At 46.6% G+C, this 13,279-nt stretch overlaps 1 protein-coding gene across 1 annotated transcript in view; it reads right to left on the reverse strand.

Annotated features, from left to right (window-relative positions):
* Positions 1-748: 748 nt before the first annotated feature.
* RASSF2 (Ras association domain family member 2) overlaps positions 749-13,279 on the reverse strand; it is a 36,011-nt gene continuing 23,480 nt past the window's right edge. The window contains exons 6-12 of the mRNA XM_019644643.1: positions 12,739-12,827; positions 11,526-11,686; positions 10,651-10,752; positions 6,503-6,554; positions 5,882-6,003; positions 4,542-4,639; positions 749-3,346 (exon numbers count right to left, since the gene is read on the reverse strand). Of these exons, the coding sequence (XP_019500188.1) occupies positions 3,277-3,346; positions 4,542-4,639; positions 5,882-6,003; positions 6,503-6,554; positions 10,651-10,752; positions 11,526-11,686; positions 12,739-12,827 (694 nt within the window). The 3' untranslated portion in view covers positions 749-3,276. The remainder of the gene's footprint in view (positions 3,347-4,541; positions 4,640-5,881; positions 6,004-6,502; positions 6,555-10,650; positions 10,753-11,525; positions 11,687-12,738; positions 12,828-13,279) is intronic.

Here is a 13,279-nt window from a genome sequence, read left to right on the forward strand (position 1 = left end):
GTTCTCTGGGTTGCAGAGACTGAGTTCTCAGCTACCCTGGAGAAAGGGCCACAAACAGCCATGCTGAGCTGAGATCTGGTGTTGCTGTGATAACTGGCAAATAACTTTTCAAAGCCAGAAAGGACAATGGGAACAACTCAAAGAGACATAGCCGAAATCAACAGAGGATTTGGCCAGAAAGGAGAATCATATTTAACAATTAGGACTATCCCACAATGAGAAGAGCGAAGGAACTTGTAGACTTCTGACCCCAGAATGGAATTGGTCAGAGCCTCTTGGGAATGGCAAACACTTGGCACCCATTCCTTCATCCAAAGCCCCCTTTCTTGCTGAAGCAGAAACTGGTCTCACCATCCTTCTTAACACAGTGGTCCAGGCGGTCACTTTCTTATAGCAGGCTTCTGGGATAACATTATTTACATTCCTAAAATGTCTCTCTCAAAGTATTTGCAGGTTTCAAGAACTAACTTGATGCCACAGGGAAAAGAAAAGAAACAAGTGTGCAGAGTGAAAGACCCCCTTAGCAGGCCCAGCCAAAGGCCACATGGTCTAATGGAATTTCAAAAATCATCTCACTTAGGGAATGGAATGTAACATAGTCTGGGAGTCAGGGTGGGGCTGTGGGAAGGGCTTGGTCCATTGGAAATGAAATACAGTGAAAGCGCTGACAGCAAAGCAGAGTGTGAAACCAGCAAAATTAGGTGAAACCAAAGAACCGTGACCAGGCATCCCAGCATCTGATGGGNAAAAAAATCCTATAAATTGATCTTTTGTTCTTCACACAATTTCAGGTCCACTGCACACAATTACATAAACCCACACAAATTGGTCCAGGAGTTCAAAGCTGCAGGGCCATGTGATACCAGTGAGAAAATCCGGCTCCACATGGCGGAGGTGTCTCTGTTTCAGCTACTGCTGTTTCAAAGAACCTTTCCAAAATTCCCGATTGGGTTATTAGGGTGTGAGAAATAATCTCTCAACAGGGTGTGCCAAAAATAGAGAAGTGTGGCCTGCATTAAATGGAATGTATTGTGTAAGATGATTTCCCCTCACTTCACCCTCACCCCCATCTTTAAAGAGCCAAGTCTACGTTATCACTTTCTCAGAAAGTGATCTGCCAAACCTGACGTTTTACATTTCCATATTCAACATTATCATAGTGCTAGTGCAAATTAAAGGGAACTTTTATAAACCAGAAATAGCTGTCCAATAAAAGTTAGTGGTTAGTATTTGCTTGCTGGAAATTCTTCTCCCAGGCCCTCCAAGGAGAATTATTGTGGCCAACAAAGGCTTTGAACATTCAAAATAAAAATAACTGGAAGAGAAGTTTTCCAAGCCATTTTTCTCAAACACAAAACTCAGGAAGTATGCTTGCATTCACAAAACTGCTCTTTCCCATTGGTAACAAAGGAAGTCTCCCTTCCCTCTTTTTTCCCAATTCTGTGCATTTTACAAAGTCCACCGAGGTGTATGATTGAGACTAAGGCCTCCGGATTTCCAGTCCACACCCCACTGGATTGGTGGTGCTGTCCCCACAGAGGAGATAGGCTTGTTAAGAGACCCCTGGCAAAATGCTGGGTTGCAGTATGCCATCTTCTTAAAAGTCAACAATGAGACCATTGCTGTGAGACATCTAAATAGGCCATGGAGGCCACGGGGGCAGGAAGGGAGCAGGAGGGTGCCTGGGGCAGGAACGGCTCTGCTGCAAAGATCCACCTTCCTTACAGGCACCCATCAGTGGTTCTCCTTTCCTCAACTGGCCAGCTCTCCAAACCATTCTCGGAGAAGAAGTAGAGAAGAGATGGGGAGCATCCCTACCCCAACAAGGCTCAGTGACGCCTGCTATCAGGAGTTCCTGGCCTTGCTTGGTTGATCTCCACAGCCAAGCACCCTGCTCCAAGCATCTGTCTGTCCCTCTTCAAACAGTATCAGTTGCACTGGCATCCAGCTGCCGGGAAATCTTCCCAGTGGGGGCTCTGGGGCACAGACTGGCCCTGACCTGTTCCCCCCATTGGCGTCTGCTCTAAAGATCACCCAGGTGGCTACTCAGAGAAGCTGAAGGAGAAGCTTCTTCCTCCCTCTGCACCTTCCGAGGGCAGCCCAAAGAGCTTCCCTGAACCTGTGCTCCGTCATTAGCAGGACGAGTCCTCATTCTTGGAGTCCATGTCCATGCACAAGGCGAGGGCAACTTGCAAGAATCCAGCTTTGGAAAGAACAAAGCCTTGACTTCAAATACACAGAAGTGCAGCTTCAAGTGCAGGAAGACCCCTTGATGATGTGAAAATGGGCTGGGCTCACAGACACCTTCATGTCTGCAAGGAGCCTCTACATTTCCATAAGGAGGGACGCTGCCTGGCCACCACGGCAGAACAAGTCCAGGCCTAGGTTACAATAACCAGTTAGCGCCATGTGCAAACCACAGAGGCCTGTTTCATGAGATCCTTCCTTCAACTCGAGGAGGCACCAAAGAGTTGGAGTCAGCAGCTTGCGTGCTGAGAGAATCATCAGGTTCCCCTCCTGTCTCCTGGAAGCGGCCATGGAGGCAAGGACAGAGGCAGAATCCACCCTCTATAGGCATCTACACAGGTCATCATATACAGCTTTGTTATTTAAAATTGAAGTTTCCAGTGTAAAAACTTGTGGGCTTATTGCATCTACCCCACTGATGGTTTGTCTTTCTCTTTCCATCAGACCTGCCCCAAGTGCATGGGGCTATTATTTTGTTAATTTCCAAGGATCTCACATTTGCAGATCTTCTAGGCATAGAGGGAGCATTTCTACTAACATATACATACCTCAAGCTTGCTGAGGCGAGCTCGCTGAGCCCCTCTTCCCTTCTAAGCATGGGCAGATATGTGTGGCTGCTCCCTGGCACGTGAGGGGAGAAAATTTTTTGAACCTAAAACTCCTCAGATAGGTGACTCCTCTAGTTTTCCTGGAATTCAATTGCATGTGAATGTATCAGGTAGGCACGTGAACATGTACAATGTGTGCACACATGTGCGGATTTGCATGCGTGCACACACACATTTTGGGTCCTCTTTATAACAAAAATAAATTCCTTGTGGGTGAAAGCAAGGAGAAACTCAGGGGTCCAAGGATGGAGAGCTGTCTGCTGGCTTCTCCATCCTGCTCCAGGCAGCAAATGGTGGCTTTTTGGGAGCTGGAGATGTTTGCCTTTAAACATTTCTGTGGAAGGAAGGCATCCAGCTTCCTGTGGGTCTTTTCATGTAAACGGCGGCTATTGTGGTGTCTGGATCCCCTGTTTCTTGTGGCTCAAATTGTTTCTGGGGTTTCGGCTATCTCCTCCAATCTCTGCCGAATCATTAGCCGGAGCACAGTGTACCTGGGGACAGAAACAGCTGCGGTAGGGAGCGGAAAGCAACACACACCTTTCTTGATCCCACTTCCCAACTTGGGTTGCACTGTGGACTGACTGTCCTGTGCTTTTGCTTCTGACATTGGCCCACTGCTTAGCCACTTTGCTGCAAGATAAGAGGGACTGAAGAAGCTAACTCCAAACTAGATTATTTTACTCTAGTTAGAAAGTCTGGCAAAGAAGGATAAGAGGGTGAAATACAACAGGAACAATAATAAGGGTTCCATTAACTGAGTGTGTACTATGCCCAGGGCACTGTGTGTAGTACTTTACATGCACAGTAGCATATATTCCTCATCTAGGCTGGGCCATATGAAATTACCATTATTTCACCATTTGTTTGTGTGTGTGGGGGGGAAGGGACCTACAAAACAGCAGTTTCATGTGGTTCAACCTCATATCAGCTCCTGCATTTTTCAGAAGAGGCCATAGCAACTACCAGGCAGGGAGGTCCATGGCTTGTTGGTGAGTGCAGTATCCCCATCCCTTCCCTGAACTATGGCATGGCAGATACTGGAGTGGGCACCTTATGTGCAGGGCTAAAGGGGACATTCCTTATGTTTGGGGCTTTGCACACTGCCCAGCAAAAGCTATTTTTAAAGTTTGGCGCATAGTAAGTGTTCAATAAATGTTAACTGCTATCATACTAGTTATTATCACCGATACAACAAATATAGCATTGGCTTTACTCTCCAGGGGCAAACATCAATCAATTGTTCTGCCATATCCATAAAACACAGCCAATTTTATGACTAAAGAAGGCCGAAAAAATATCATAAAATCCTCTCCAGAGAGAAGATTTACTGGACTTTTCAACCCCAATGCAATTTCCACAAGAGAAATGTAAAAAGATTAGGAAAGGTGCTAGGAAAGGACTTAAGAGGTAGGGTGCTCAGACTACTTGCCACTGCCTTCCCTAAATCCCCGGAACATTTTTAGGTTCCACATCAAAATGAAAAGCTGACATGAGAAGCACAGAGACCTGTGAAGTTTCGTGTCCCCATCGGAGATCTGGATTCGTCAATGGGGAGCCCCTGAAGAAGATCTGTAAGACCCAGGCCCATGCAGCAGCTCAGCGCGGTCCCTGCGAGTCAGCTGAACAGAGAGCCCTCTCACTGAGGCCCCGGGAGAAACCCAACCAGCCACCCGGGGCCACACTTACTTGCGCGTCAGCTTCTTTACTTCCCGATCTTCTTCCTCTTGGAGCTTCTGAATGAAGCTTTTAAGGACAGGCATCTCGAACTTTATATACTGGGCCACCTGGAGAGGAAGAAGTAAGTCTGGGGTGCATGCCCGTTCCCCAGCATTAATCCAACGCCTTTTGGCGGCTCTCTCGCGTAAGACACAAAGCCTTGGGAAATCCGTTTCTGCACTAACTCAGGATTTCCCTAAAGGCAGGAGCCAAGCCTCATTCTTCTCAAGGCTGGACAAGGGTCTACAATGAAGATCACGTCATTCCCCTGACACGTATCTCATAACGTCTCTTTTTTATCTCATGTATCCACTCCATGACGAGGCAAACATGGAACAGCTCTTTCTCCTGATTCTGTGATGCAGACAAAGACCTAAACCCATTATATTTAACACACCTCTCTGTTCTCCCCTAAGAGAATTTAAGGAGCCTGGCTCAGAATATGTCTCAGGTCTCAAACAAGCATCCAAATGTGAACATGATCCTGAGAGGCTGTGAGGGTGGGGTGGCTCCCGGGTGAGCTGGAGTTAACAAACAGCTCCTCCTCCCCCACCAGAATCCCTACCCTACGCTGTCCACTCCTCTCTATGGGAGAAGTATACTTCTCCACCCTGTTCATGTTGGGCTTGGCTATGTGACTTGCTTTGGCTAATGGAATGTGTATGGAGGACGTGACAGACAGCAAATCTGAGTAGAAGCTTCCAATGAGCTTCCATAGTTTGGCCTGGTTTCCTGCCCTCCAGCCATCCACCATGAGAAACATGCCCCAGGTAGCCACTGCCCCTTGAGCCTGGGTCTCTGAATGAGACATGCCATGCAAGACCCTCAACCCACAGCCTAGAGTAGAACCGCTCTCCCAGCATGCAGAATCCTGAGGAAAAAAGTAAGTGTTTGCTGTTGTAAGCAGCTAAGATTTTGGGATATGTCTTACTCTAGCAGAAGCTGACTAATACACAAGATAAGGTAAAATCACTGCTAACTTCTTGAAGCTGCTAAGAGAGGGTTTGCAGAAACTTCTCAGCCCTCTTTCAGTACCCGAGAAAGGTTCAAGATGTTTATTCCTTCTATGGAAATTACTTTGTGCCTGAACATTCCTCTAACAACTCCCACAGGGCACATCTTCAACCTAGCCTCTGCGTTCATTCTCCTGGTCCCATGGCCGTTATTGCTCAACAAAACCTTGTATTGAGGAATGGCAGCAAAAAGGGGCACTGTCCTTGACCAAAAGAATCAAGCTACCCCAGTTGCCGGTAATCCAACCAAACCCCCACCCTGCTGAGGACAGACCATCGGACCAAAAGGGGACTTACGTCATAGGTGACTTCCTCCACTTGGTCCTTCTCCATAAGGAATACTTTAGAGACCTGCTCACATGGGCCCTGGAGGATTCGGGCAATCAGCGGGTAATCAGTGTTCTTCAGCTTCTGTTTCTCTGGAACCACACAGCCAGGAGCAGACCTGAGTTTGGGCTAGGGCCTTTGTCACCATAAGTAGTGGTCAACTCAGGGACCCAAATGGACCAGGAACCTTAGGAGATGCAGCCATACCAATCAGGAAACTGACTTGTAAATGAACAATTCAACAGGTGGTGTTCAAAGTGACCGCCCTCGCCTCTCTCCCCAGCAATACTACCATGCCTCAAACCCTTTGGAAGATGCTGCAATGGAGGAATTGGTTTTTATCTGTCTCTTGAGACAATCCAGTTCCTGTTTTAATAAGCAGTTAGGTTCCAGGGTTTGTTTACTGACCACATACTCGTATGGCATTCCCCAATGGACTCATCCAGTGAGCCCACCAACCTTGGAAGCAAACAGCATCTGCAAGTTTCCAAACCCAAACAACAAGCGAATGAAGCAGAGGGTGTATTTTTGTTAACTTGCTATTTTGAGTTAATTAAAAGTTTTAAAGTACACTGTGTTCTTCAGACTTACCACCGCTGGTATGGACCACGTACAAAGCAAACTCCTCCGCTGAATTCTCAATCTGAATCAGGAGTAAAAGATGCTTGCTGAAAGCACATATTACACATCCTAACTCTAAGCCATTCTTGCTTTATCACTGCAAAGCTAAATGGATTTTAGGCTCCTTTGAGGGGAGGGCTATTTTTCTTTGTAGCTCTCAGAAGTGATGAGGAAATGGGGCAGCAGGTAATGTTATCAATAATAATAGGTAATAAGAACTAACATTTATTGGACCAGGCCACGTGTTTCTACAACACTTTATGTTTTAACTCATCTAATACTCACAACAACCCTGTAACAGGGTCTTGTTATCCTCACTTTACAGATAAGAAAGAGGAAGAAAAGGGATTTAAGTAATTTGCCCAACTCATCCAACCAGCAAGTGATAAACCCAGNGGATCCCACATATGAGGGCCAGTGACACTGCCCTCCACAGCTAAGATTCTGAACAATGGCTCAACCTGGAGCTGGGCTGCCAAGAGTCGTTGGCGTAGGCTGCAGCCCCTGCTGCAGTGGGTTGCCATGGGCTACCGTGTGTAGCCAGCAGCCACCGTGAGTGGCCGTCCAGAAACCAGCGACTGATCTGCCTCTCCCGGGAAGAGCGCAATGATGGTGCCGACTTGGGCCAAGTGAAGCAACATCCTCCACAACTAGACTGAAGAACAAAAAGACAGCAACTTGTCTGTTCCCCTTCCCCCAATTCCCCAATTAAAAAAATAAAAATAAATAAAACTAAAAAAGAATACTTAAAAAAAAAAGAACATATGGCATGTACATACAATGGAATATTACTCATTACTAAAAAAGAATTAAATCTTGCCATTTGCAACAACATGAATGGACCTAGAGGGTGTTATGCTAAATAAAATAAGTCAGGCAGAGAAAGACAAATACTGTATGATTTCACTTATAAGTGAAACAAAATGAATAAATCAAACAAACCAGAAACAGACTCATAGAGAACAAGCTGATGGTTGCCAAAGGGGCGGGAGTGGGGGGTGGGGGGAAAAAAGACCCAAAACCCAGAAGGCATAATAATAACAAAAAAAATTGATACCAATCTGTAAAAATTTTCAATTTCTGTCTAGAAAAAAAATTTACCCTATCAAAAGTCAAAATGTAAATCACAAATTGGGGGAAAACATTTACAATACATATGACAAAAGGCTAAGTGTCCTTAATATGTACAGGGCTTTCATAAATCAATAAGAAAAAGATTCTACATGCAATAAAAACTGGTCAAAGGACATGAACAGATAATTCACAGAAAAATAAATTAATACAAATAGTTAATAACCTATGAAAACATGCTCAATCTCTCTCATCACTATTTTTTAACTTACCAATTGATATGAAGCCGACAGTCAATCATAACATACTAGATATATTAGAATTTAGCTTTGAGTTAAAATTATTAAATTAGCTCTTCTTAAGAGCCATAGCTACACAGGAAAATCGTCATGTCCTGGGGCCTATAGGCCTGACTGTAGCAAGTTTCAGAGGGAATACTCTGCTGGAGATAACAGAAGAATGTAGCCTGTGAAGCACAAAATGTATAGCTCTGTTCTCTTTTCTGCTCTTAAGTTAACGTCACTGGCTCACAACCCCAAGATGTCTTACAGACCTCTCCTTCTGCTCAAGACCACCTGGCCAAAGTCACATAGACACAAACAGGATGCCCCCAGGAGCTCAATAAATCAGATTGTTGAAGCTTGTATATAAGAACTCACCAATCAACACAGCCCACAATCCTGAACACCTTAGTCCTGATTTTTGCTCTATAAAACTATGGAGACGCTCGGGTTTTTTCAGCACAAGCTGCCCGTTTTCCATTGTGTAGCGCTATACAATGAAAACCACTTGCTTTCACTGTACCCAGGTGTCAGCGTAATTGGCTATCTGCAGTGCCCAGTGGACAAACTCTTTGCTTGGTAACAGATATAAATCAGGTAGACTGCTGGCCAAAATATGGGAGTTCTCCAAGACTTTTGGTCATGCTCAGCCTGTTGGGTGATCTTACCAAGGCCATCGCTATAAATCTGACCTATTGGCCCATGTTGTCCAGTCTTTGCCTCCAGCCTGACTTCTCCCCACTTTTTTTCTCACCTTTGCATTTCTTGGGTTAGGAATGTTGGGGAAATATTTACATAGCCTACCACATTGTTGAACTGAAATTAAGGTAACTGATTCTATGTCTGCCTCAAGGACAACATCTGCCTCTCCACAAACTTCAGCTATCACCACAAATCACTGGCTCCCTCCAGCCTGCTGGGGGAAAAAGAAAAGAAAAAAAAAAAAAAAGCCAGCTAAATTTACATACACTTCAAGACAAACACAACAGCAGAGCTAAGAAAGGGCCAGAAATTTAGAGTTCAGTCCGATACTCCTTAAACATAGTATTGTTTCTCAAACAGGGAAGGGTCAGAGGAAGACAGCTAATGGGGCTGGAATGTGGATTCAATTGGACACTTCCTCCAAGGGTGCCTGCCAGTATCTGCAGCCTTGGAGAGAGGGATTCGCTCAGCTGGCTGGTTGCAACTCTTCTGTCTTCTCTGTTATTATCAAGAATTTATAACCCCTGCCCCCAGGACTCCAAAACACCTTGTAAGAATCATAAGCATCAATTCCACAATGCCTTGAGAATACAGAAGTGATCGTCACCATCTCTTCAAAGAATGGAAAACAAGACAAGGAGCAAAGACGAGGCTTCCCACATCAGCCAGCATCTCAGGCACGGAATTGACATAGTTCAAAGCTTCCCACACTGAGAAAGGACCGGAGAGAAACAAAGGCAACACAAGGGCAGGCCAAGTGGCTCAACTGGTTAAGAACGCAAGCTCTGAGCAACAGGGTCGCTGGTTCGATTGCTACATGGGCCAGTGAGCTGTGCCTGAGCTGAGCTGCCGCTGAGCTGCCAATAGGTGGCAGGACGGCTCAGCTGGTGAGAGCATGTGCTCCTAACAACAAGGTTGCCGGTTCGACTTTCGCATGGGATGATAGACTACGCCCACCCGCAACCAAGATTGAACACGGCACCTTGAGCTGAGCGGCCACGACCTGCCGGTGGGTAGCCAGATGGCGACTGGACTTGGAGCTGAGCTAGCTGCACCCTCCACAACTAAGATTGAAGGACAACAACTTGACTGTCCTCCTACCCCAATTCCCCAGCACTGTTCCCCTTCCCCAATAAAATATTTTTTAAAAAGGCAACACAAATAAAAGAGCAGATTTGACACAAATAATTTTTAATGTGGAGCCACGCTTTGGAAATCTAAAACATATTTAAAGCTATTGATCTCCCTCTGTGAACATGGTCATTTGCCCTGCAAGAATTCTAAATCAGTACAACTTCTCTTTAAAAAAAACTTTAAAAGATAAAATGTATATTGAACGCCTACTAACTACAAACCACGCCTACAAAGATGTCTGGATTGGGTGAATGTTGTTGGGGTTGCCAACTTAGGACATGAGCCTCCCAGGCCCTAGTCATGTTGGAGACTCAGTGGGGTCACCAACCAGTCAGTCTCTGGCACTGACTTCATGCCCTGGCAGAATGTTCCAGGTTCTTCTCAGTTCCATTCAATGCCTGTGCGATGCCATCCAGCTTGTCAGTGGAACCTAACATGTCCCATGTGAAGAGCTATCCATATTCCCTACCTGCTTCAAAGACCTTCCCTCAGATCCAAAAGAATGTCTTCACAAAGAGAAGATTCCTAAACCGCTGAGTAGGAGGACATCCCAGCCACAGAGAACTTTCTGGGCCTGCTTTTCACGCTCTGTGGGTGTACCTAGGCTCCTCCTCAGACCCAAACAAACTCACAGGTTCCCTGAGCCCTGATCTGAAACTGAGCTCCCCCTACATACTGTCCCCGCTGCTCCTGGGCAGTGTTCGGGTGGCAANTCAGGTTCAGGTGGTCTGATTCTGGGGTGGGGCCTGAGAACCTGCTTTTCTAACAAGTTTCCAGGGGATACTGATGCCTGGGGTCTAAAGAACCCAAACCTCTGCCCAGCACTCCCCTCCCTCACCACACACTCTCCACAGCCCACTCCTCTGCACCTCTGGGGTCCCCAAGGCACACATGTTGCCCATCTGAGGCCAGCTAGAAGAGGGAACTTGCCTTAAATTTGTTGAGTAGCAGCTTCAGGACCTGCGGGGTGGTCATGGTGCTGTTGATGCGAACGTTAGTGACGGAGCCGTAGGCTGGTGTGAAGACTGACGTCTGTCAATAGAGGGGTTGAGGTCAGGGTGGGAGTGGGGACAAGGACGGGGTCTAAAACTCAGGAGTGCCACCCTGTTACCTGGGGTAAAGGACACGGAGACAATGACACTCAACCGGTGCTCCTGGCAGCCCCCCAACAACCTGGCAAGCATCAGGCTTTGATGTCAACACAGAGCCCTCAGGTTTGCCTAACTCAGGAGCTCGAGGGGTCTGAGCTTGCCAAGTGGCAAGGTTGGGGAAGGGGACTAGGCCCAGGTAAAGGAGGCCCTCTGTCCAAATAAAATATGCACAAAGTTCCTTCCACTGTGACTTTAACACAAGAGGAAGTCTCTGACCACTCTCCCACCACGCACATGCTTCTGGAGCTGGATTTGAACCAGGCAGCAAGGAGAGGAGGTTCAGCTAATTAGGGCGGAGCAGGCAGGGCACTGACGCCCTCTGTTCTGAGTACTGCAGCTCTGCTTCAGGGGCAGCCCTTAACTCATGGAAAAGTCAGACCACACAGCAGCTGGGAGACACACAGTGCAGGAAGAGGGTAACATGAGGATTTGCTGGGAGGATCTGGTGGGGGGTGTCTGTGGGATCATTTCACCTACCATCTAGGTGATCTCCTGATCTGGGATCCCTTGTTCCTCATGGAGCCAGCAGAGCCTGCAGCCCAACCACAACCCAAAGACTGAAGGGCAAACATTTGGCTTCCCAGGCGTCTGTAGCCCAGAGGTGGTGGCCGCCCAGGAAGAGGCCTTGTCACCCTTGGGCCTTGTCTCCTCTACCTTGTGGTTGTAGAAATGGCCATTGATGGAGAAGCGGTGGCGTCTGATTCGCCGCTGGTCGCTGGGTGTCCTCACGTTGCCACGGCGACGCACGCCAACATCACTGCGCGTGCGCATCAGCTGTGGGGTGTCCTCCTGCAGGGGCTTCAGGCCTCTGGAGTCTGAGAGGGAAGGGGAAAATGAACTCTGTCTGTCTGGACCCAGCATGTGGCAGTTTGCACACAGTGCCCTCTTGGCAGCCAGGGCTATAGGGCCCACTGCCTCCCAAAAAATATATTTTATAAAATCAGTATTTTCTATTGGGGGAAAAACATATGCGTAATTGACTGAGAAGCAATACAGTGATGAAGTTCAGAGCGGACTTTAGAGCCAGACTCCAGGTGCAAATCCCAGCTCTACCATTGCCATGTATTGCTAATGTCTCTCGCCTCAGTTTCCTCATCTATAAAATGGGATAATAATAGCACCCACCTCCCAAGATTGTTATGAGGCTTTAAATGAGTTAATTCACGTGATGCTCTTAGAACAGTGCCTGGCACAGGATAAGCACTATATAAAGACTTGCAAGATATTGCAAACTGACAAGATCCATAAAAATTACAAATGCACATAGCTTCAGTCCCAGCAATTCCACTTGAAAGAATCCTACAGACAGTGATAAATGTGTGAAATGACACGCCTAGAAGGCCACCTTGTTTGTCATAGCAAAAAACTGGAAACGGCCTAAATGTCTGTCACTAGGGGGTGATTAAATAAATGGTCATGTTTCCATACAATGGAATACAGCGGAGCTGTGAAGAAGGGAAGTTTTTTATGGATATGTATGGAACAAGCCTCAAAGCAAACTGATAAAGAGAAACAATGGTGTGCAAAATGCTACCACTTATATAAAAACGGAAATAAAACAAATGGCATCCAACCATAAGGGTTTGTGGGTGTGTATTTGCTTGTATTTCCACAGAATATCTCGGGGGAATGACTTCAGGTTGCTTCTAGCGAGGGAACCGCAATAATAGGTAGATGAAATGGGAATCTTTTAATGCTTTTTAATGCTTTTTAATGCTTTTTAAATCTTGAACCATGTGGGTTTTATTTATTCAAAAAATAAGTAGCTGTTTACAATATCGATCACATCAGTCTTCACAGTTTGTGCCAAACCTAATGCTTCTCCCACCACGCATGCATCTGTGAGGCTCCTCCCACCCGTGTGTACCTGTGGGGCTTGACATCTGATCACTCTCGTCTGGGTCGTCTACCTCTGTGATCTGAATGTTAGGCATGGTGAGGGGCTTCATAATGGTGCTGGGGACAGAAAACAAACAAAAGGGAAGTTGGTTCAACCCATGAAGGGAGACGTCCCCACTCTCACTCCACCCCACCCCCTTCCCGCAAGGGGCGCACTTCGCTTGTGCCAGGCTGGAGACCAGCACACAGCACACAATGGAAGACGCTCATGTGCTGAGTCCCATGAGGCTGGCCTCGCTCCAGGCTGAGCATTGGGTGGCAAGGGGGAGTTCTGGAGGAAGAAGATGCTTGTTCCCCAGCAGCTGCAGCAACACAAGCACCCAATTCATCAAGCCCAGGATGGAGAACAGCAAAGAACAAAATCCGTGTGTTGCCTGCACGAAGTTTCTAAACACAGGTTCTGTGTGCGGGTTCTATAGCTTATTTAGAAATCCCCAATAATGGCCATTTATTTCTTTGGACAAGATTCCAGTTCAGATCCACTTCTGTTGGAGGAATAACTCAGAAAT

The sequence above is a fragment of the Hipposideros armiger genome, unplaced genomic scaffold (assembly GCF_001890085.2).
Source record: "Hipposideros armiger isolate ML-2016 unplaced genomic scaffold, ASM189008v1 scaffold_89, whole genome shotgun sequence".
NCBI classification, from domain to species: domain Eukaryota; kingdom Metazoa; phylum Chordata; class Mammalia; order Chiroptera; family Hipposideridae; genus Hipposideros; species Hipposideros armiger.